The sequence below is a fragment of the Heterocephalus glaber genome, unplaced genomic scaffold (assembly GCF_053883595.1).
Source record: "Heterocephalus glaber isolate CG9 unplaced genomic scaffold, H.glaber_assembly_v1.0 deba00001564, whole genome shotgun sequence".
In the NCBI taxonomy this organism is placed as follows: Eukaryota; Metazoa; Chordata; class Mammalia; order Rodentia; family Bathyergidae; genus Heterocephalus; species Heterocephalus glaber.
The window spans coordinates 7,652,318-7,676,046 of NW_028258351.1; the positions used below are offsets into that span (position 1 = coordinate 7,652,318).

At 39.1% G+C, this 23,729-nt stretch overlaps 1 protein-coding gene across 5 annotated transcripts in view; it reads left to right on the forward strand.

Annotated features, from left to right (window-relative positions):
• Myo1d (myosin ID) overlaps nt 1–23,729 on the forward strand; it is a 334,710-nt gene that overhangs the window by 243,771 nt on the left and 67,210 nt on the right. For all 5 annotated transcript variants that reach the window (XM_004870605.4, XM_004870606.4, XM_087191492.1 and 2 more), the window contains one exon: nt 10,573–10,727. In XM_004870605.4, the coding sequence (XP_004870662.2) occupies nt 10,573–10,727 (155 nt within the window). The remainder of the gene's footprint in view (nt 1–10,572; nt 10,728–23,729) is intronic.

Genomic DNA, 23,729 nt, shown 5'->3' on the forward strand with positions numbered 1-23,729 from the left:
TTTTTAGGGTCCACAGTTTTCACTGACAAAGCATGCGTGTGGACACATAAAGGCAGAGACATAAAGATGCAGACAGGGAAATAAGGAATATGAAACAGGACCAGTGATGTAGCTCAGTGGCACTGAGCCTTCCTGGCAAGCACAAGGTCCTGAGTTCAATCAAAAAATATATATATATGAAACACAACAGACAGCAGCAAAATGCCAGAGTTATAGTAGACCTCAGTAGATTAAGACCCCATTCCCTGACCTTTGGTGATGGTATACCTAAAGGCATGGTTTTGGAACTACAGACATGAACTTGGTGACAGTTTTTGTCCTACAAAGCAATACTGAATCTGTAGGTTGATGTTGAGGCCAACATAATTTTTTCTAATTGTTGAAAACTGGTAATTTTGCCGGGGATTTAGCTCAGTCGTTTCACCACCTGCTGCACAAGCACAAGGACCCGAGTTCAATCCCCGGTACCAAAAAAAAAAAAGAAAAGAAAACTGGTAATTTAGAAACCAAGGATTACCTGTCCATTAAGAGAAATCAAATGAAGTTAAGCCTATCAAAGGGAATCCTACCACAAGAATATATAGGCAACTAAAACAGTTAAATTCCAAGACATCTATTTCAAGTAATTTTGAATAAACCTATATTCTATTTTTATAAGCATTTAAATAGTCCCCTTAAGGTCACCATTATAGTGTTTGGGGTCTGTCACCTTAAAGATAAGCTATTTTCTTTGTAAAACTCTCATAGTCTTAATAGGTACCACACATGAAAAGAGAGAGTTCAGTATTTTATAAGTTTATTCTTACTACAGTGGACTACTGGATTTCTAAGTGTTGATGTAATCTTTGTAGCTCTCACTAGTTTTTAAGCCAATTTGACTTGTTGATACAGAACTAAGACTTAAAAAAGAAGGGAGCAGGGTCCGGGGATTTACCTCAATGGTTCCGCCGCCTGCCTCGCAAGTTCAAGGACCCGAGTTCAATCCCTGGTACCAAAAAAAAAAAAAAGAAGAAGAAGAAGGGAGCGTTCTCATACACTGGAAATGTTCTGTATTGTGATTTGGGTGTCAAAAATCACCCACGTAGACACTTGAAAATCTGTAAGTTTTATTAAGTGTTGATTACACCTCACCTGTACACCTGAAATAAGCAAATTTTATGTATGTAAATTGTACCTCAATTTTTAAAAAATCCTATTTGACTGATGGATCAAGTTGTGTAGAGTTTTCAATGGGAATAGTAGTTGTATATTTTAATTTCCAGTTAACTTTTTTATATGCTACTTATAAAAATTAGAGCTAGATAGTATCTGTTAAAATAATTTCTGTCATTTTTATATTTCATTAAAAGATCCAGGCACAAGTCTCTGTAATTAGTTGTGGTGCTTGTTTTTGTTCCTGTCAAATTTTTATACTGAGAAAGAAGTCTGCTGTCCTCACTGCACAGTGCTTTATTACCAAACATTACTGGGTGGTTAGAAAAAGATTAAAACAAATAAAGTGATGAAATATAATAAGTTCATTTTATATTTACTAGTTTACTAAGGAGAGAGGTATTGTTTTCTATACCATGGAGTATTATAAAATAAAAATGTTACACGTACAAAACTTTATACTTGCCTTAAAAAAGGGAAATCCATCAAGCCTGACATCAAGGAGAGAATCCGAGTTGGACAATCACACAGATAATGGGAAAATGTGACCTATTAATAAGCTGAATGATACTTATACACTTCTCATTAGTGAACCATGTTTTCACTTCTATAATATCCTCTATTGGTCCTTGTGTTACCCTGCTGAACTCAGCTTGTTACTATTTTGGATTTTTATATCCGTACTTATGAGATCAGTTTGTGATTGTGTGTGTGTGTGTGTGTGTGTGTGTGAAAGAGTGGATGCACACTCCAAAGTGCAAGAAGGCATCAGAGCATGAGAACACACAAGTATTTGCACTTCGTTAAGTTTTTCTATCAGTATTAAATCAGGGTGTTTTCCATATTTCTCTATGTTCTGTACCATTTGGTAGGGGGCGTTACTGGGCATCAAACTCAGAACCTTGCACTTGCGAGGCAGACAGCAGAACCACTGAGCTAAATCCCCGGCCCTATGTTCTATAGCATTTTAAGTAGTATCAGAACTACCTAGCTACCCAGCCTTTGAAAATTTTGCCTAAAACCTCACCTGTGCACAGTGACATTTAGGAAAGTGTTTTTCTAATGGCATAAAAATGCTTTTTCCTAGTTATGAATCAATTCTGATAAAGTTTTCCTTGAGCATGCATTTCATAAATTTTCTAATGTATTAATGTGAAATTACAAATGTTCATTTATGATTTCTAACGTAAACACACTTTTCCTCAAATCCCTTTCTCATTCCTAACATTAGACATTTGTGGTTTTGCCTTATTTTTTCCTTGAGGAGACTTTGATGAGGGTTTTTTTCTTTCTCTTTCAAAGAATGAGCTCTTTAATTTACCATCATGTATGTTGCTTCTCTAATTCACCAATTCTTACTAAATTTTAATTTTACTTATATTTCTTTTGTTCTTTTCTATTGTTTTCATTTGACAAATTTACTTCTTATTTAATAATGTATTAGGGACTGCATTTTCTTCTAAATTTAGCTTTGGTTGAATACCATGAATTTTGATGTGTAAAGTCTCGTTCTCATTAATTTCTGTTATCTGTAACTGTATCTATAATCTCTTTAATGTAGGAGTTACTTAAAGAGGTAGTTGTTTTTTGTTACAGTTTCTTTTAATTTTAATGATAAAATTGGTGTGTTGTTAACATTTTGTTATAATTTTCTAGTGTTATTACACTATGGTTATAGAATGTGGCTAGTGTATCTCCTACTTGGAATTGGAAGAAAAATATTCCTTTGTGACCCAGTACAGGTATATAAATGTTTCAGAGACCATAATAAATTTATGTATAGTTCCACATACATACATACTTACATGCATACATGCATAGTTCCATATGAACCTGTAGGTCCATTGGTTATTCAGCCTGTCTCTGCCTTTATTTGCTTTTTTGTCTGCTTGAACTGAACTGCCAAAGACTGAGTCACCACTAAGATTACGATTCAGTCCATCTCTTTTGTAGCGTGTGTAACAGATTTTGCTTTATATGTTTCAGTACCATGGAATTTGATGAAGTATTTAAAACTTTGGATTTTGTGTTATCTGATATTACTCCCATTCCTACTTTTTTCTGGGATATCTTTCTCTTCCTCTTTCTCCTCCTCCTCCTTTTCCTATCCTTCCTCTTCCTCCTTTTCTTCTTCCTTCTTCTCTTCCTCCTTCTTTCCTTTCCCTTTTTTTTTCTTTTTTTTAAGGGGGAGGGCTTTATTTGGCTTATTTATAGAGGTTTCAGACCATAATCAGCCAACTCCAAGGCAGGGATGACAGACAGGCATGGCAGAGCAGAAACAACATGGCACACACAAGGCAGCAAAGGTATCAAGAGAGTTAACAGTGTCTCTCTGCGCCTTTTATCTTATGCAGACTACTTAGGGCGGGAGGCAATCACACCCTTAATCCTAGTGCCCTTGAGCCTAGCATTACATCATGAATCAATTCCAGCTTCACACACTCTAGATCAATCCTATGACCACATGAGGCTTTGGGGGGACATCTGGACCCAAACCATAACATTCCACCCCTGACCCTCCAAGGACTCATATACGTTCCTTCACACAAAAGGCATTTAGTCCATCTCTAAGAGTTGCCAAAGCCCTAACCATTTTAGCATTGCTGAAAAGTCCAAGTCCAAAGTCTCCTCTGAGATTTAAGGGAAACTCTTAACTGCAGGCCCCTGCATAAATGAAAAGAAAGTCAGACACTTCCAACATTCAGTAGCACAAGATAGACATTGCCATTCCAAAAGGTACAAACAGGAGGATACAAAGGGATCAAAGTAAGTCCAAAATCCAGTAGAGGAAGCATTAAATCCCACAGTTCCATTTCCAGCATCCCCAGCAATCTGTGGCAAGTTGTGAACTCCAAAGGGCTTGGGTGGCTCTGCCCTTGTGGCATTTCTGGTGGTTGTAGCTCCCATGGCTTTTCTCTTGGGCTGGCTCTGCTCCCTCCTTGCAGCTTTCCTCAGATGATCCATACTCCTGGCTTCTCCAAACTTCTGGGGTCTCCAGTGCACCTTTGGCTTCATACAGCTTCACACATTGCCCTCTCAGGGGCACCCTGCCTGGCATCCCAGGCCTCCTTCTGAAATGTGGGTGGAAGCCTTCCTGACCTTAAAACTCTTGCATTCTGCATGCACCTAAAATCAGCACCACGTGAAGCCAGGGTCTGCTGCCAATTGGAGCAGTAGTAGCCAGTCTTCCCTCTCTCTTGGCTGTAGGGGTGGAGCGCCTGGATTGCTAAACACTCTGAACCCAATCCCAAGGAACAAATTCACTAGGCTGCTGCCATTTTGGAACAGCTTCCCTAGGCCGCCGCCAGTCTGGAACATGGTGTGGCTGTCGCCATTTTGGAACCTGGTTCTCTAGGGCTTTTTTCTCAAAACAAATTCCTTCACCTTTACAATTCTTAGGCTGCAAAGTGTGGAGTCCTGCTGCTTCCTGTGATGCTCTCAAACGACCTTTTCTATTTTCCTGTTCCTTCTCAGTAATCAAGATCTCCTCTGCTCTATCTTTGCAGTCCACAGCTTTACGGGAGCTTCCTTTCTGGCCCAACTCAAAATGTTTTCAATCATTCTGCTCATCTCTTTGCTCTTAATTCTCCACATAGATCTGGCTAAAAGCCCCCAACAGTAGCCATGCCACTGCCTCAATATTGAACTGCCTTGAAATTTCTTCTGCAAGATTAATTAGTCTACCACCCTTAGTCTCAGGCAAAGTCTCTGGACATGAACAAAATGCAGACAAACTTTCTGCCAAGCCATAACACACATCATCTGGAGTCTAACAGCCAATGCAGTCCTTCTTCCTAGCAAAAACCTTCCCAACCTGATCTTCATAAGCTTTCTGGTCTTCTGATCTCTGACCAGAATCTCCCACACAAAACAGCCTAAGGCATTCCAGCCCTACTTTTTCAGCTGGTAGCTCTGAATCTTCCAGCAAAGTCTCTGAACCACGAGCAAAATTCAGACAACTTTCTGTCAAGTCGTAACAAACATCTGGAGTCCAGCAGCCAATGCAGTTCTTCCCCGAAGAAACCTCCTGAGCCTGGTCTCTACCCACTTTCTGGTCTTCAGAGCTCTGACCAGAATCTTCCATACAAAATAGCCTAAGGCATTCCATTGCTGCTCCTGTAGCCAACATCTCAGGATCTTTACTAACTTTTCCCCTTCCCACAAGCCAGTTCCAAAGGCTTTTGAGCCACATGGCCAGGTAATGTCACAGCAATGACTCCACTTCTCTGTTACCAAATTTCTGTGTTAGTTACTTTTCTGTCATTGTTGAGACAAAATACCAGACACCCAAAGTTAAAGGGGAAGGGGTTTATTTGGCTTACAGTTTGTAGAGGTTTCAGTCTATAATCAGCCAACTCGAAAGCAGGGTCAACAGACAGGCATGGGAGAGCAGAAACAACATGGCACACACAAGGCAGAAAAAGTAACAAGAGAGTCTTCTTTCCTTTTGCTTTTCTCCCCGCCGGGTGACATAGTCTCGCTTTATTGCCCAGGCTGCTAATTCATAGGCCTATGATTGATCCTCCTCTTCCCAAGTAGCTGGAACTACTGTTGTGAACCACTGTGCTCAGCCAAGTTTTTTTTTTGTTTTTAATCTTTCCATGTTTTTTGTTTTAGATATATCTTATATAAATATAATTGAATTGTGTTTTTGTGGGGGGTTTTTACCTAATCTGTGAGCTTTCCCATTGAATTACGGAGTTGCTGTTTGTTCAGCCTCAGGACAAGAGAGACCTAGTCTCGTTGGTGAAGCAGTGAGTTGAGTTCTCCTCTCCCTCTTTTCTCCTGGGACATAACACACCCCCAGGCCTGAGCAGACCTGTGAAGAATTAATTCCTGCGACAGCAGATGAAGCCACCCCGACATGAAGGATAAGGAAAGGGAGGAAGAGAAGCCCACACCCCAGCTGGGTTGTGGCTGAGCCATCTGGGCAGGGGTCCCCTGACCCTGAGGGGTCACCACTCCTGCCACACCCGGTCCTGTCCCCACACCCAGCAGCTAACACCCCTGGGATGAGCGGGCACTTACTGCTGCCATCATTCTCCTTTCATTAGGCTTTAATCAAGCTCTCCTGTGAAGTGTTACATAAATTCAATTTTGGATTTCACATATAAAGTAATCAAATGCGAGTGAAGCATCATAGACATAAAGCATTTTTAAATGAAAATGATATTTTTAATTTAATCACATAAAATTATCTGGATGCAGTATGTCTAAATAGCAGAGAAATTGCGGTATTGTCTTATCAGTAGCCTCGAAAGCCCATGGTTTGCACAGGTTGGTGAATGATTTCCAATTCCCTGAATATTTCCCCTTCTCTCTCCATGAAGTACTGATACAGCATTCTTTAAAATCCGTAATTCAGCCTAAGAGTTCACCTCCTATGAAGATCTACTCCTAGGTATACTCATCAATGCAGCTTCTCTCATTTACACATGCTATCTGAAAAAGAATTTGGGTCCGAGTCAGTCCGCTACCCAATTTCTGGTTTCCAGATCTGCAAACCAGCTAACCTCCTTGAGCCTCAGTTTTCTTCTCTGTAACAAGGTGGGCACAGAAGTAAATGGCCTTCCCACTCCAACTGTTAAAGTGTTCTGTGGTAGTTTGATATTCATCTCTTCTACTAATCCAGCTGGATGATGAGTCCCCCAAGAACAGGGCTTGTATCTTCAGTACATTTGCTAGGCCCATCCCCACCCTAGGTGCTAGCACTGTGCGCCAAGTGCTACCTTGTCCACACTGATTGCCTACCTCATTGATGGCCCTTGTGCCAGCCAGGAGTCAACACTTTAGTGTTTTCTGCAGTAGAACAAACAAATATAAGATGAAAATTCACTACAGCTTCTGTTTTATTAACTAGAGTAGAATGTTTTAGGATCAAAACCAGGGAGCCATACTTTTTTTTTTTTTTTTAGTAGTGGGGATTGAACTCCAGACCTTGGGCTTTCGAGGCAGGCGCTGGAACCACTGAGCTAAAATCCCTGGCCCACATTAAGTATATATGTAATAAATAAAATTAATCTTATGCACAATGGTGGTATACAGGTCTGTGAGTCTTAGCACATACTCAAATTCATGAACTGCTGCCACAATTAGGATAGTTTCATCACCCTAAAAAATTCCCTTGTATCAGACCACTCCATCCCCATACCCTGACAACTACCAATCTAGTGCCCATCCTTATAATTTTGTTTCCTAAAGAATGGAGTCATACAGTATGTAACCTTTTGGATTGGCTGCTTTCCCTCAACATAATGCCTTTGAGATTCATATGCATCACACATGAATAATTTGTTTCATTAGTTTGCTCCTTTCATTGCTAAGTAACATTCCATTATGTTGATGTAACACAGTTTATTCATCCATTTACGTATTGATAGATATTCAAGTTGCTTCCAATTTGGGCCACTTATAAACAAATGCTGTAACAGCCATGTTTAAGTTTTTGTGTGAACATAAGTTTTTATTTTCTAGGATAAATACCTAAGAGTAAAATTGCTGGATCATGTGGTAATTCCACATTTAACTTTTTGGATTAGCCACCAAAGTGTTTCCAGAGTGGCTGCCATTTTATATCCCACTAATATTATATGTGAGTTCCAGTTGCTCTCCATTCTCATCAACATTTAGTATTGTTACTTTGTTATGGTAGTGTCTGTTTTGTTTTGTTTTAGTCATTCTGACGGGTTTTTATTGGTGTTTCATTGTAGTTTTAATTTGCATTTCCTGAATAGTTAGCAATGTTGAGCATCTTTTCATTGCTTTTTTTGATGAAATTCAGCTTATCAGTTTTTTTCTATGGATTGTGTTTTGGTGTCATTTCTAAGAAATCTTTGTTTACTCCAAGGTTACAAGATTTTCTCCTATATTTTCTTCTAAAAGTTTTATAGTTTTACATTTTATATTTAGATATGTGGTCCATTTTCAATCAGGTTTTTTTTTGTTGTTTTGTTTTGTTTTTTGGTACTGGGGATTGAACTCAGGTCCTTGCGTTTGTGCAACAACAGGCGGTGAAACCACTGAGCTGAATCTCCAGCCCTTTCAACCAGTTTTTAAGGGGTGTGATCTAGGTAGCTATTTCTATTAGAATGTGGAAGTCCAAATTTTCCAAGCTGTCCAAATGTCCACAGTACCTTTTCTCACTGAATTGCCTTTGCATCTTTGTAAACAATTCATTGGTCATATTTGCATGAGTCTACTAATGATCTATCCTTGTATTCCTTTACCAATTACTTGATTACTATATCTTTATATCTGCTATGTGAGTCCTCTAACCTTATCCTTCTTTTTTAAAATTGTAATGACTTTTCTAGTACCTTTGCCTTTCTGTATACAATTTAGAATCAGCTTACTGATATCTCCCCAAAACTCTCCTGGATATTGATCTATATGTGAAAAAAGCTGACACCTTAACAATATTGAGTTTTCCAATCTGTGAATATATTTCTCTCCATTTATTTGAGTTTTTTTATTCTTTCATTAAGAATAATGTTAATTATTGTTAATTTGATTTTAAGAATTTGTAATTTTCAATATATAGGTCTTGGGCCGGGGATTTGACTCAGTGGTTTCGCCGCCTGCTGCGCAAGCGCAAGGACCCCAGTTCAATCTCCGGTACCAAAAAAAAAAAAAAAAATATATATATATATATATATATATATATATAGGTCCTGCACACATTTTGTTAGATTTATATCTAAGTATTTTTGTTCTTGAAGTTGTCATAGTTTTATTTGTAAATTTCTATTTCCACTTGTTCTTTGCAAGTATATAGAAATATTTTTGTATGTTGCCCTTGTGTCCTGTGACTTTACTGAACTCACTTACTGGCTGTGGGAGCTATTTTGTAGATTCCTTGGGTTTTGTTTTTTTTTTTTTTTCTTTTTGGTACCAGGGATCAAACTCAGGTCCTTATGCTTGCAAGCCAGGCGGCGGAACCACTGAGCTAAATCCCCGGCCCCTCCTTGGGGTTTTTTATGTAGATGATTATATAATCTGAAAGCAGAGACGTTTGCTTCTTTTCCATCTGTATACGTTTATATTTCTTTAACCTGCATTATTGCACTGGCGAGAGCTTCAGGGTGCTGTTGCATAATGGCAATGACATGGAAATCCTTGCATTGTTGTCAATCTTAGGAGAAAAACTACTAAGTATGATGTTACCTGTGACATTTTGGTAGATGTCATTTATCGGGTTAAGTTTTCTAATCCTGGTTTGCTAAGAAATTTTTATCATAGCTACATGATGAATTTTGTCACGTATGTTCTCTACATCAATTGATGACCAAGTGGCTTTTTGTTCGTTTGTTTGTTTGTTGACACAGGGTCTCACTCTGCAGTGCAGGCTGGCCTTGAACTCACTATGTAGCCCAAGCTGTCCTCAAACTCATGGCAATCCTCCTGCCTCCCCGAGTGCTAGGATTACAGGCATCTGGCACCACACCTAGCTATCATATAGCTTTTCTTTTCATCTGTTGTTTTATTCTGTTGTTACACTGATTTTTAAATATTATATAGCCTTATATTTCTTAGTAAACTCCACTCAGTCTTAGTGTATTATCTTTTTTATATGTTGTTGGATTTGATTTGGTAACATTTCATTGACCATTTTTATATCCAAGTAAAATTATTACATGAAGGATGTAGGTTTGTAGTTTTCTTGTGCTATCTGTATCTATTTTTGATATGAGGATAACGATGACTCTTAAAATGACTTAGAAGCATTCCCTTATCTTCTGTTTTCTAAAAGAGATATGGAGAGTTGATGATATTTCTTCTTTAAATGTTTGGTAGAATTCACTATGAAATAATCTGGGCCTGGAGTTTTCTTTTTCCAAAGGTTTTTAACTACAAATATAATTTCTTCAACAGAATAAAACTATTCAGGCTATTTCTTCTTGGGTGAGTTATGATAGTTTGAACTTTGAAGGAATTATTTGGTTTATAAGTTGTTAAATAAGTTGTTGTATGTAAAGTTGTTTAAAATAGTCCCTTATTAGCTATTTAATATCTTTGTGGTCAGTAGTGATAGCCCCTCTTCTATTCCTGATACTGGTAATGACATTTTCTATATATATTTTTCTTTTGGGGCTAGAGGTTTATCAGTTCTTTCTGTCTTTTGAACTATCTTTTTGTTTTATTGATTTTCTTTATTGTTTTCTGTTTCCAAGTTCTTATCTTCATTTCATTAACCTGCTTATTCTATGAAATTTGATAAATTCATCTGCATTTTTTTTTTTTTTTTTGGCAGTACCGGGGATTGGACTCAGGATCTTGAGCTTGCAAGACAGGCACAGTGCCACTGAGCTAAATCCCTGGCCCTCATCTGCATTATTGAACAAAACCATTATAAAATGTATTTTTAAACTCATTCTTTTGAGAATTATCATTAACAGTTTTCCATGTGTTATCTCTTTGCAGTTGACTGGTCTGAGCGTCTCCAATGGAAAGGACGAACTTGTAGTGTTCCATACAAAAGACAACAAAGACCTCATTGTCTGCCTCTTCAGCAAGCAGCCAACCCATGAGAGTCGAATTGGAGAACTTGTTGGAGTCCTGGTGAATCATTTCAAGAGGTGAGCTTTGTAACTAAGACAAGTTTTAAATATATAAAATCTCTAATCATAATTATCACTGAATTGTTCTGTGCCAACTTTGATATATTAGGTTATGTTCCTCCATAAGGACTACATAAAGCAGTGATGGTAAACCTTTTAGAGCTTTCAATGATACAAACAGCCCACTGCAGCACATGTGCCATAGGTTCGCCGCCACTGACTTAAATCATCTACTTCATAGGAGGTAAAATTAGCCTTCAGCCTAATTTTCAAGATTAAAGTCAGGCTATTTTTCTAGCCTGTTGCTGAATCAACAATAAAAAATTTCCCTAATGGTTATTTCCTCACTGTCAGTCCAAATATAGTCAAATCTTAACAATAGAAAAAATTACTTTGTATTCTTATTGTCACAGCTTCGCATTTACCCCAAATATATTCAGTGTGTCTACTATGACTATAAACAAATTAGAATTAGAAGGCAGGTTTGAGACAACATATAGCTCCACGAAGACTAAAGAAATTCCAAGGAGAGGCAGTAACTGCTACTGAAACATGGAGTCAAGATGGAATATGGTATATTCTGAGACTGCATAGTAAGCCTGGATGAGATCTAGGGGGGATGTTTATGGAGCGATAAACAGAGAGCAGATCCTGAGGGTGGTCAGGACCAGTAAATGGGTGATTCTACGCAGGGGAGTGATTTAGGCTGATTATTTATTGAAGTTGTTTTAGAGGTGGAGTTTTTCCTCCCGAAAGAGGTTATGCGGTGTTTGAGATGGACAAGCCCCTCCAGAGTTCAGTGTTCTTCACATTGTGCCACACCATCCTTGCCTCCCACCCTATCTTTTTTTTTTAATTTAAATATATATATTTATTGGTACATTTTAGGTATAAAATACATTTACATTTATCATTGGGTGTTTGTACCAGAACATGATGCATTTTAGTTTTTATTTTTTTCTCCCATTACCTGTGCGCCCTTCACCCCCTCCACCCTTACCTATCTACACAGAGTTTGATTCCATTTTTTTTCTCATAATTTTTATCTTTCCCTTCTTCCCTTTCCCCTTTCCCTTCCACCGTCCCCAAACCCTTGGACCTTTTCTTATTTCAAATTATCAATTATTGATTTTAATCATTTTCATTCTTATTTACACTTTCAATTTCTCACACTAGAGAAACTATTCGGTATTTACATATGTGTGTCCTATTTATTTCACTTAAGAGTATGGCCTCAGTATGTATCCATTTAGCTATAAATGTCTCTAGTTTCTCATTCTTTATGGCTGAGTAGTGCTCCATTTTATAAAAAAACCACATCTTCTTTATCCAGTTTCCAGTCGATGGGCACTTGGGCTGTTTCCAAGCTTTAGCTATTACAAATTGTGCTGCTATAAACATAGGTGCACATATATCGCTGTGGTATGATTCTTTTAATTCTTTGGGGAAGATACCCAGCAGGGGAATAGCTCGGTCAAATGGGACCTGTAGTCCTAGTTCTTTGAGGTATCGCCATACTGATTTCCACAGTGGTTGCACCAATCTACATTCCCACCAACAATGGAGAAGGGTTCCTTTCTGTCCACACCCCCACCAGCATTTGTTATTGGTTGATTTCTTGATAGCAGCCATTCTTTGTGGGGTGAGGTAGAATCTCAGTGTTGTTTTCATCTGCATCTCTCGAATGACCAGTGATGTTGAACAATTTTTCATATATTTACTTGCTGTTTTTACTTCTTTGTCTGAGAAATGTCTGTTCATTTCAGATGCCCATTTTTGAATTGGGTCTTTGAATTTGGGAGGTCTGATTTTTTTCAGTTCTTATGTATTCTTGATACTAGACCTTTGTCTGCGCTATAGCTGCTAAATATTTCTTCCCACATTGTAGGTTGTCTCTTAGCTCTGTTGGTAGTTTCTCTTGCAGTGCAGAAGCTTTTTAATACGATGAGATCCCAGTTGTTGATTCTTTATGCTAGCTCCCATGCTACTGAAGATTTGTTCATAAAGTATTTTCCTATGCCAGTGTCATCAAGAGTTCTACCTAATTTATCTTCCAGCAAGTTTAGTGTTGGGGGCCAGGGATTTAGCTCAGTGGTTTCGTCGCCTGCTGCACAAGCACAAGGACCCGAGTTTGATCCCCGGTACCAAAAAAAAGAACTTCCATTGGGCTGGAGATTTAGTTCAGTGGTTCTGGCACCTGCCTCGCAAGCACAAGGTCCTGAGTTCAATCCCCAGTACCAAAAAAAAGAGCAAAACGTTTAGTGTTTCTGACTTAATATTTAGATCTTTAATCCACTTCGATCTTAGTTTATTGCACAGTGATAAGTATGGGTCTAGTTTTAATTTCTGACAGGTTGAAATCCAGTTTTTCCAACACCATTTATTAAATAGGCTATCTTTCCTCCAATGAGGGTAGTTGGCTCCTTTGTCAAAGATGAGGTGACTGAGTATCTCTGGAGTTGTTTCTGCATCTTCTAATCTATTCCACTGATCTTTGGGTCTGTTTCTTTGCCAGTACCATGCTGTTTTTATCACAGTAGCTTTGTAGTATAGTTACAAGCTGGGGATTGTGATGCCCCCAGCCATGTCTCTGTTGCCTAGAATTGCGTTTGCTATTCTAGGTTTCTTCTGTTTCCAAATGAATTTTTGGATTGTTTTTTCTAGTTCTGTGAAGTATATTGTTGGAATTTCAATTGGCATTGCATTGAATCTATATATTAGTTTTGGAAGTATGGCCATTTTCACTATATTGGTTCGTCCTACCCAGGAACAAGGGATATCTTTCCATTTTCTTATATCCTCTTCAATCTCCTTCTTCAGAGTGCTGTAGTTTTCAGTGTAGAGGTCTTTTGCTTCCTTTGTTAGGTTGATTCCTAGATATTTCATTTTCTTAGATGCTATTGTAAAAGGAATTATTTCCCAAATTTCTCTCTCAATGGGTCTGCTATTTGCATATAAAAAGGCTATTGTTTTTTGAGTGTTAACCTTGTATCCCGCTACTCTACTGAATCTGTCAATTAGGTCTAGAAGACTTTTGACTGAGTTTTTTGGGTCTTCTATGTAAAGTATCATATCATCAGCAAATAATGACAGTTTCACTTCTTCCTTTCCTATCTTTATTCCTTTTATTTCTTTCTCTTGTCTAATTGCTATGGCTAATGTTTCCAGAACAGGAATGGTGATAGTGGGCATCCTTGTCTTGTTCCTGATTTTAGTGCTCCCACCCTATCTTTATGCTAGAAGTATTTTGTTGATAAAAGTATAATTTCAAAGTTGAGCTGCACTACTTATTCCATGTTATTAAACCTTGTATCCTAGATTAAAATGGTTCTTTAAATATTTTAAATAATTAAATGCTTTTTAATGCCATAAATAATGCTTAGTGATAATCTGGTAGGAAAAAAAATCAAAATCAAAGGAATTACCAAATTACCAGAAAATAATAATAAATGTATAGGCCTTTGAAAAATCTCCCTTCCAGTAGGAGACCAAGAGATTAGGGATGGGGTGGGGTGGGATAAGATGTGTTGTGTACATGTACCAACTTCCCAGGATGAATGTAATCATTATGTACTGCAAACGTGTATAGGTACTAATAAAAAAATCCCTTCTTTTTGACAAATAATTTTAAAGCTACCAAAAAAATAAAACTAAATAGTTTAGACTGGAAGGTAAAGACATAAAGGAAGCATTTCTACAATAATGTTTGTAATTCACCTAAAGAGGTTTCTTTTCCTGCTAACATTTAGTTATAGTAGTGTATGGACAATTGAAGGAATTTTAGTTTGTTAACTTTAATTTGGGTGCTTGTACTAATGAATGCAATAATTTTTGCCTAGAGAATTAAAGTATTTTGTCTCAATCTGGGTCTTTGTTAGTAAATTCCAGCCTCTATTAAATGTCTTCTACAAGTGACAGAAATAGAATCCATTAGTTGTTCTCTTTCCATAGTATATATATTCTGAGACACATTTCCAGGTGCATGCCTCCTATCTTTAATGCATGTGAGAATGTTTAATTTCTTTAAAATTCAGAACTGTAAGGAAAAGAAGGCTGCCAAGATGGTGGATTTTTTCCTGTTTATTCTTCCTGTTTTTATCTTATAAATTAGGAGATAATGTAGTGATGAGACATAAAAATCTCTTATCTCTGAAGAAAATTTAAGCTTAAAATTTTGACCTTTTTTTCAGCTATAGATATCAACCTATTATTGACTTTGTAAGGAAAGGTTAATTTCCCTTTTTTCCTATTTTTCTTTATTATTAAGTCACATATCGTTGTTGTGACTTTAAGATTCACATTGTATTTTACAAACATAATGATGTGGCACATAATCTTATTTGTCCCTGGGTTACTTACGGAAATCCCAAAGTGAAAGGGATTGAACTCCAGGCCACTTCTTTATCCTCTGCATCATTTCCTGAAAGTGCATTCTGAGAAATACCCTAGTAAAAAGTTGAACAATTTAAGTCTTTTTTTTTTTGGTACCGGGGATCAAACTCAGGTCCTTGTGCTTGTGGAAGCAGGCAGTGGAACCACTGAGCTAAATTCCCAGCCCCTAAGTCTTATCTGTGGTATGTTTTATAATTTTGAATCTTTTCCTTCCAACTTTTTACTAGGGTACTTCTCAGAATGCACTTTCAGGAAATGATATAGAGGATAGAGAATTGGCCTGGAGTTCAATTCCTCTCACTTTAGGATTTCCATAAGTAACCCAGGGACAAATAAGATATGTGTGTGTGCATGTGTATGTCTGTGTGTGTGTGTGTGTGGGGGAGAGAGAGAGAGAGAGAGAGAGAGAGAGAGAGAGAGAGAAATATTTAGAACATAAAGTCCATGGGCAAAATTCTAGCTAAGTTCCAGAGAGAAGAAGGCTCAGTACAAATTTTGAGTAAAACAGTATCTGATTCTGGTAGTGTAGCATAACACTATGGCCAAAACAAGTAGGGATAGCACAAGGACAAAAAATATAGTCCAGTCTCACTTTAGTGCTAAAAATGTTTTTAAATCCTAAATAAAATTCCACAAATGGGATCCAAGAATGTTTTAAAAGAATCATACATCATGACAAATGAGGCCACCCCCTAAGAATACAAAAATGGTGGAATCCATTAGAAAATGCTTTAATCTGTTAACCAGATTAAAGAAAATAATTTCAGAGCTGGGCGTGGTGGTGCTGGCCTGTAATCGCAGCACTTAGGAGGCTGAGGGAGGAGGATTGCCATGAGTTCAAGGCCAGTCTGGGCTACACAGTGAGTTCAGGGCCAGCCTGAACTACAAAGCAAGACCCTGTCTCCAAAAAAAAAACAAAGAGAGAGAGAGAACTATAATAGGCCTACCCTCCTGCCTTCAACAACAAAAAATAGACAGAATATATGAGACAGTCATTTTCAAGGCCCTGGCCATCAGGCAAGGACATCAGGCAAAGGATAGTGGTCTCTGAGAGGTGAAAAACACACAAATGAGCCCTACAATCAACTACCCCAGTGTCCTCCTGTGTGGGAGCTGCTAACCCATGGCCCACACAGGGAACCACAGTGGAACACAGTGGACGCCCCAGCCCAGAGGGCTAAGAGCAGGATCTGGGGAGACCAGGGCAATGGTGTTTACTGCTCAGAGTACCAGAGAGGAGAGAGGTGAGGAAAAAGAACTCAGATATACGTATAAGATCCCCTTAAGTATCCCAGAGTACTGACTAGTGGGAAGAGAAAACTACCCATGCCTGGGGAGAGAACTATCTGAGAGAGCAGGGGAAGAGCATTCGGCACTCACACACAGCCAGGAACAGGATGTCTCCTCACCAGGCAGATGGAGCACTCAGTTCATGGCGCCTCAGTGTATTGGGGGTTTGAGCCTAGAATAAAGGCTGCTGTAGTAAATGCTGCCTAATAAATATTAAAAGCAAGACCCAAAGGATCAAACTGCTTACAAGTAATTTATGCCCTGGAGCAAACCACATGAATATTTATGGGAATACACAATTTTCCATACCCAACAAGGTAGAATTCACAATGTCTGATATCCAGTCCAAGAATACCAGGCAGAGGGCCGGGGATTTAGCTCAGTGTTTCCCGTCACCTGCCTTACAAGTGCAAGGTGCAGAGTTCGATCCCCGGTAGCAAAAAAAAAAAAAAAAATTACCAGGCAGAAATAACCCGTTCTGAGAGAGAAAAGGGGCCCAACTAATACTAACCCAGAACTGACAAAGATGTTAAAATTAGCAGACACAGACATTAAAAACTGTTACAACTAAATTACAGATGTTTGTAATTACAGACATGGAAGATTTTTTTTTAATCCAAGTCAAACTTCTAGATAAAGAATACACTGATGTTTGAAATATTTCATGATTCAAAACTAAAAAGACAAAGCTTATTGCTTTTCACTTTTATCAGATTTCTCCTCGTCACCATCTTCTCTCATGAGCTGGAGCCAAGAACTTTTCCTAGCATTTCCTCCCACATGAATCCTGAAGCTAAATACAACTAAGTGTAAATTAGCCTCTGTCCACCTCTTCCAGTATTTTATTCAACCTGTGCCTATTATTCCTGCCTCCAAGCACCCATATACATACATTTCATGTTTTGTAAAACATCTGAAAACAGTCTTTTTCTTTTCTTCCTGGTGCCTGGGAATAAACCCTGGGCCTCATCCATGCTAAACACATGCTGTATCTTCAGAGCTACACCTGTAGCCCTGAAGAGTCTTTAAATAAAGTATATCCCAAAAGGTGACATCATGAATATTTAAGGCTGGGGGCCTTCGCTCAGTGGTAGAGTGCTTGCCCAGCATGTGCAACGCCCTGGGCTCCATCCCCAGCACCATCCAAAAATGTTTAAAAAGGAAGGCTGGAACTGAGCACGGTGGTGCACACCTGTAATCTAGCACTCAGGAGGCAGAGGCAGGAGGATGGCCATGAGTTCGAGGCCAGCCTGGATTACATGGTGAGTTTAAGGCCAGCCTGAACTATATAGCAAGACCCTGTCTCAAAAAGCCAAAAAAAAAGAAAAGAAAAAGGAAAGCTAGAGGTATAGCTTGATGATAGAGCACTTGCCCAGCATGTGTGAATTTTAGGTTCAATACCCAGCAACACACACACACACACACACACACACACACACACACACACACAAAGTAAAAGAATATCTAATGACCAGTGTGGCTTAAGCACAGACCAGTTAGAAGACATGTCATCCAGAAACACCTGGTACAGCTATACAAGCAAATTCAGACAGTATTCTACAGATTAGAAATTCCACCAAGGACCAGTAAGTAAAGTACACCAGGAGTAGTAAGGACCCAAAGCCAAATATGCTTCAGAGAAGCTAATGAATTTGAACAGGTTTCTTTGTTGCAGTACTTCTCCATGCCTTTGTTCATTGTAAATGCACACAGTACCACAAAAGAGAGAAAGTTCTATGTTGATATAAAATCATTTCCAAAATATAGTAAAAGAGAAAGGCAAGGTACAGAACAATCTGTGTAGCAATACTACCATTTGTGTAAAAAAGATCTGTATTATGGAGAGATCTGTATTGTAACCTCTATTATAGATATCTCTCATTGCAATATTTTTACACAAATAGTTGTATGCTACATACCCCATTCTGAACCTTGCCTTTCCCCTCTACTTAACAATATATAGAGATACAGATATAGACAAGTACCCACATGTAATTATGGGTATTATAGACTGTATCTGAAAAAAATATGAAGGAAAGAGGTAACTATGTTTGTCTCTGGAGAGGAGACTGCAACCCTAGTACTTGGAGCAAGAGGTAGTAGGTAGGATTATTTTTCACTGTAAACCTCTTACAATAAATACACATATTACTTAAATTTTTCACTTTAATAAATGGCAGCTAGTTTTCAGCATATTGGAGATGGCTGTGGGTTCACTATTATTTTTCTTTCTTGTTTAGGAAAATAGAATAAGACAAAAGATACTTTCTAAGTGAATGATCTATCTAATGGCCTTTCAACATCATGCAATAATCCCAAATACAGCCTCATGGAATACCACCATTCTGTTTGGTCCTGTGTACCTCACAAAGCCACAAAGCAAGGTTTCTTTTCCTGTGTGCAGTGGTTTGGTTTTGAATATGGTGAACCAGACTCTTGGTTTCCATTCCATCCTCAGGAGCAGCTACCTGCTGGTTGTGAGCTTTTCTGTCCACTAGTAAACAGATGGCCTCAGGTTGGCTGCCCTAACTACAGAGTCACCAGCAACCCTGGGTATTAAGCTGTCAAAGGACCCATCTGCCCTAAGCAGCTGTCCAGGCATTTGCCTGTCTTGATGCCCGAAACCTCAGTATAGGCCCAATCTCAGGCCTTGAAATTGCTTATTTTTCCTGTTCTATTTCTGTGGATAAAAGCCAGGAGTCAGTGCCATCTGCCTCTTATTTCTCATCAGCAGTATCCTTAATATCTGCTTAATTAAAGGCACACTGTTACTGGATTTAACTGAACATTTGACCTGCTTCCCTGTTGTGGCTTCCTTACGTTCTGCTTAACTCTCCCTTAAAACCATGGTTGTGCTCACGGTAGGAACCAGGCCACTACTTGGCAGCTGAGCATCGCTGTTGCTGTCAGGGAAGTAGAGGCGAGGGACCAGGAGAGATAAGGGCTACTGACAAGAGGTGAAGAGAGCACAGTGAGCCACCTCCCTCGGGTCTCAGCTGCTGGCTCCTGTCCAGCCAGCTGCTGTGGCCACCTTAGTGCTGTAACCCAATGTGTCTCTCCACAACTCCATACACATTTTCATGGCTCCTGATCTGGGTTCTCAAACTACTTTCCCCAAGCCTGGCTGCTCATCATAGTAACTCATATTCCTACTAAAAATGTGTAAATAAAACAGAGTTGAAAATAATGTAGATTATCATCCACAAAGGATTGGTTGATTAAATTTTGGTCCATCACAATGGAATATTTGGTTTATTTAAAATTATAGCTGTAGGGCTGGGGATTTAGCTCAGTGGTTCCGGTATCTGTCTCACAAGTGCAAGGTCCTGAGTTTGATCCTCAATACCAGAAAAAAAAATTCTCCTTAAAATTATAGTAGTTAGCCAGGTGTGGTGGTACACACCTGTAATCCTAACACTCTGGGAGGCTGAAGCAGGAGGACAGCAAGTTTGAGCCCTGTCTAGGCAACTTAGTGAGACCTTGTCTCAAAAAAGGGGGACATGGCCGGGGATTTAGCTCAGTGGTTTCACCACCTGTTGTGCAAGCACAAGGACCTGACTTTGATCCCCGGGGGGGGGGGGGGGGGGATGTAGCTCAGTGCAAAGACAAAGACACAAAATAGTGTTGATAATAACAGTAATATTTTTAAATAAAATCATAATTTAAAGCAACTAATTCATTATGGCAGAAGAGAGGCCACAACTCACCCTCCTGTGCCTTCTGATAGAGATAGACATGAAAATATTGGAAGAGATGTTAACCTTCCAGAAGCTGGAAACTTCACTCAGCCCCAGAGCTACGGACAGGGAGTCCTTAACCTCTGACACCCCAGCAGCCTTTCCCTGACTGTCCTTCAAGAACAGCTCTTCTCCCTGCTTCAGCAGCCCCTCTCTCGCTGGCTTCATCTCTCCCCAGGGCTCTCAGGAGAGGCCATACTTTTACTTGTGTGTTTGTTTCTTACATATGTTCCAACTGAAATATAAGTTCCACATAAGCAGAGAGCTTATTTCTACTGTTCACTGGAGTTTTCCTAGTGTTCAAAACAGTGCCTGATGTGGAAGATTCTCTGCAAATCACACTTGAATATTGATTGTGAAGTAGATAATCGCTGGCTGATCAGGGGCCACTGGTAGTAGGCTGCTCCAGCCCTCCCTCACTGACATTGTACACTTTGCCTATGAGAAGATGCTCTCTCTGTCCTCTTTCTTCCTGGAAGAAAGGAAGAAACCTTTTCTAGTGTCCCTCCTTTTACAAATGCCTCTTTTCTGCACTGATTCCAACAGTACAGCTCTAAGGAGTGTAATGCATCTGGGGATAGAGTGATTAGGTATTTCAAGATCGTAAGTCAGCAGCTGAAAGGGCTATGGGCTGGAAGAGCCATGGTGTGTTATATGCTGAGGGTTGCAGCTTTTCGTTCGCTTTGCTTTAACAACTAAAGAATTAGAAATAATTTCAGACTCCTTGTCAGTGAGCTGACGAGGAAGCAGGATGTAGGGATTCCTGCTCAGATCAGCAGTTTCTTAAGAAGTAAAAGACTTTGAAACCACAACTACAGGCTGTGCACATAAGCCAGCTCCCCAGCTTAGGAGCTGAGAAAGGAATTCTAACTACAAGCAGGTGGACTGAAAGAGGAACCCAGGAGACTCTATGTGCCCCTTTTATGGGAGAACCCAAGGACTGAGATTCCTTAGTTATGGGTCTATCAGGAAAGACAGTAACAGTACAAAAGTTGTAAACAATAAGACTTGAAGGGGGAAAAAAATGCCTGTTTCTAAAATACATTGTAACAGAATATTTATATACAGAGAAACTGTATGCTTTAAGAAAGCATAGATTCGGGGAAACCCACTTTCCAGTCCCCCTTCTGGCTCTCTTAGACAGAAGCTATCTTTCTCTCAATAAATTTTTCCTACTCTTAACCTCTGTTGTTTCTAGAACTAATTCTTCGATTTTAGAAATCACGAACTCATATTTTGTATGTCTAGCAGGTTCTTGCTAAGTCAGAGTTGCCCGGGCTGGGCTTGAACTTGCAATCCTCCTGCCTCTGACTCCCATAATGCTGGGACTACAGGCAGCTGCAGGGTCGACCAGGAGTATGTGGAATCTGGGCCCTGTTTTTCCACTGTAAATGTGCACAACTTAGCCAGGAATGTGCTTGCCTGACCACAGCTGTAACCTCAGGTGCTGGCCATAAAGAAATTCTGACTGAAAATGACAAAAAATGAAAAGATGGAAACAAAGTCTGTAAATACGGAGGGAAGGAGGGGTTGAAGGGAGGGCAGGGAAATGGGGGAAAAAAATAAGAACCAAGATAGATTACTTAAAGGTACAAATTTCCAATGATGAATGTCATTATATTGTATACCTAAATGTACCAATAAAATTAATTAAAGAAAAAAAAAAAGAAAGCATAGATTCTATATATACCAGTGATGGTAAAGACAGAGGTGAAGAGAAGACTTGCTGAGAAAGGAATAAAAATGTTCAGTTATTTGAATTAAATAAGAAAAGATACTAGAGAACTTAAATCAACATTAAAATCTGAAAATAGCACTTAATACTGCAGAAAGTAGAATTTATTTGAAAGGAAAATTTGAGGTGGTCTCTCAGCATGTGGAAGAAAAGGACAGTGATTTTTAAAAGCTGACAGATGACTGAGAGCAGAAAGTTAGCATTCAAATGGTAGGTACTTGAAAAAGACTGAGCAGAAGTAATACTGTATTTCATAGATTCTAAATAACATTTATTGAAATGTTAACATTTCTGAAATTGGAATGTGACTTACAATTGATGGATTCTCTTCGTTATAATGGGCAACATTTTTTCTTAGCAATACAAAAACGAAGGGTACATCTTACAGAGAAGACATATTTAATAAAATATGGTAATTTAAAACATACTAGAAGAATATCTTCCTGTACTGAAAACATCTTGTCTGATGATCTAAAGTGCCTGTTACCATAGTGGCCTTTTTAATTTCCAGGATTAATAACACATCTGTACTTTTTAATCACACAGACCTAGAGGTAGGTGAGATTGCCATACAAAGAGGAAAAAAGCAGGATTGCCTTCATCTTCTGTTCTGCAGCAGGAAATGCTGGGATCCACTGAAACAGCATCTTAACTTTTCAGAGGGAAAAGGTTAGGGCTCAAGAATTATATGCCCAGCCAAGTTGTCATTTGTATTTAACAATCAAATGCCTCAGAAAGCATGCGCACTCCTGGGGCTTTCTGGAAGTGGAACAGCTATGATCAGGGAGTCAAAAGCTGTCACAATCTCCATCTTTCATCTTCACTTCTCTTTGCTTGCCAGCTTCACTCTTCCGCAGTGGCTTCTTCCACATGACTGGAAATGTCTGCAAATGACTCCTAGGATCTCATTTTCAAGCTTTGCCACCGAAAGGAAGTAAGGGCCGTATTCTCAGAACTATCATCCAAAAATCCCAGGGACTAACTAACTCAGTAACTAACCCAGTAACTGTAACCCAGAACAATGAGATTGTCACAGCATGGGTAAGACACCTACCCCAGTGGCAGTTGCTGTAGCCAGAGGAGCCAGAGTTTCCCAGAACATGGCAATCTCTGATCAGACCAGGAGACCGGCATTTTTGGAAAGGCTGAGGCAGAGCTGGGTAGGAGTGGCTGGGGTGAGCTGTATGAGGCCAACATTTCCCACATGAAGCAGAAGTGAGGCTGGGCAGGAAAAGCAAATGTTATAGCATTGTTTCAAATTGAGAACACATAGAAATCATATAAAAGTCCATCAAAATTAATATGGTTAAATACATTGTCGTATTTCACAAAAATAGAACAGCACACAGCCATGAAAACACAATGACAGTCTCTTTTTTTTTGGCACCAGAGATCAAACTTGGGACCTTGTGTTTGCAATGCAGGCGGCAGCCCACTGAGCTAAATCCTCGGCCCCCTGACAGTCTTTTTTTTTTTGGTACCAGGGATCGAACTCAGGATTTTGCGCTCTCAAGGCAGGTGGTGGAACCACTGAGCTAAACCCCCGGCCCCCTAGTAGTCTTTTTGTATCAGGGCTCCTTAAAGTGTGTGCTACATCTGCACTGGCATTCCCTCAGGATGCTTAGGCACTTCTTAGGCTCTACGTCATCATCTCCAGGAGTCCACATCCTGAGAAGTTATCCAGGTGGTCCCTACACACATCACAGTTTGGAGCCACTGGCCTCAGGAGCTGACATAGAAAATGACCAACATAAGCACATCAGGTTTTGATATAGCCAATTTGCTGAGACCATTGTCATTCATTTCTTTTAAATGAAACCATTAAATGTTCAATTTTTTTCAAATTATTACCAAGGGCAAAATAAA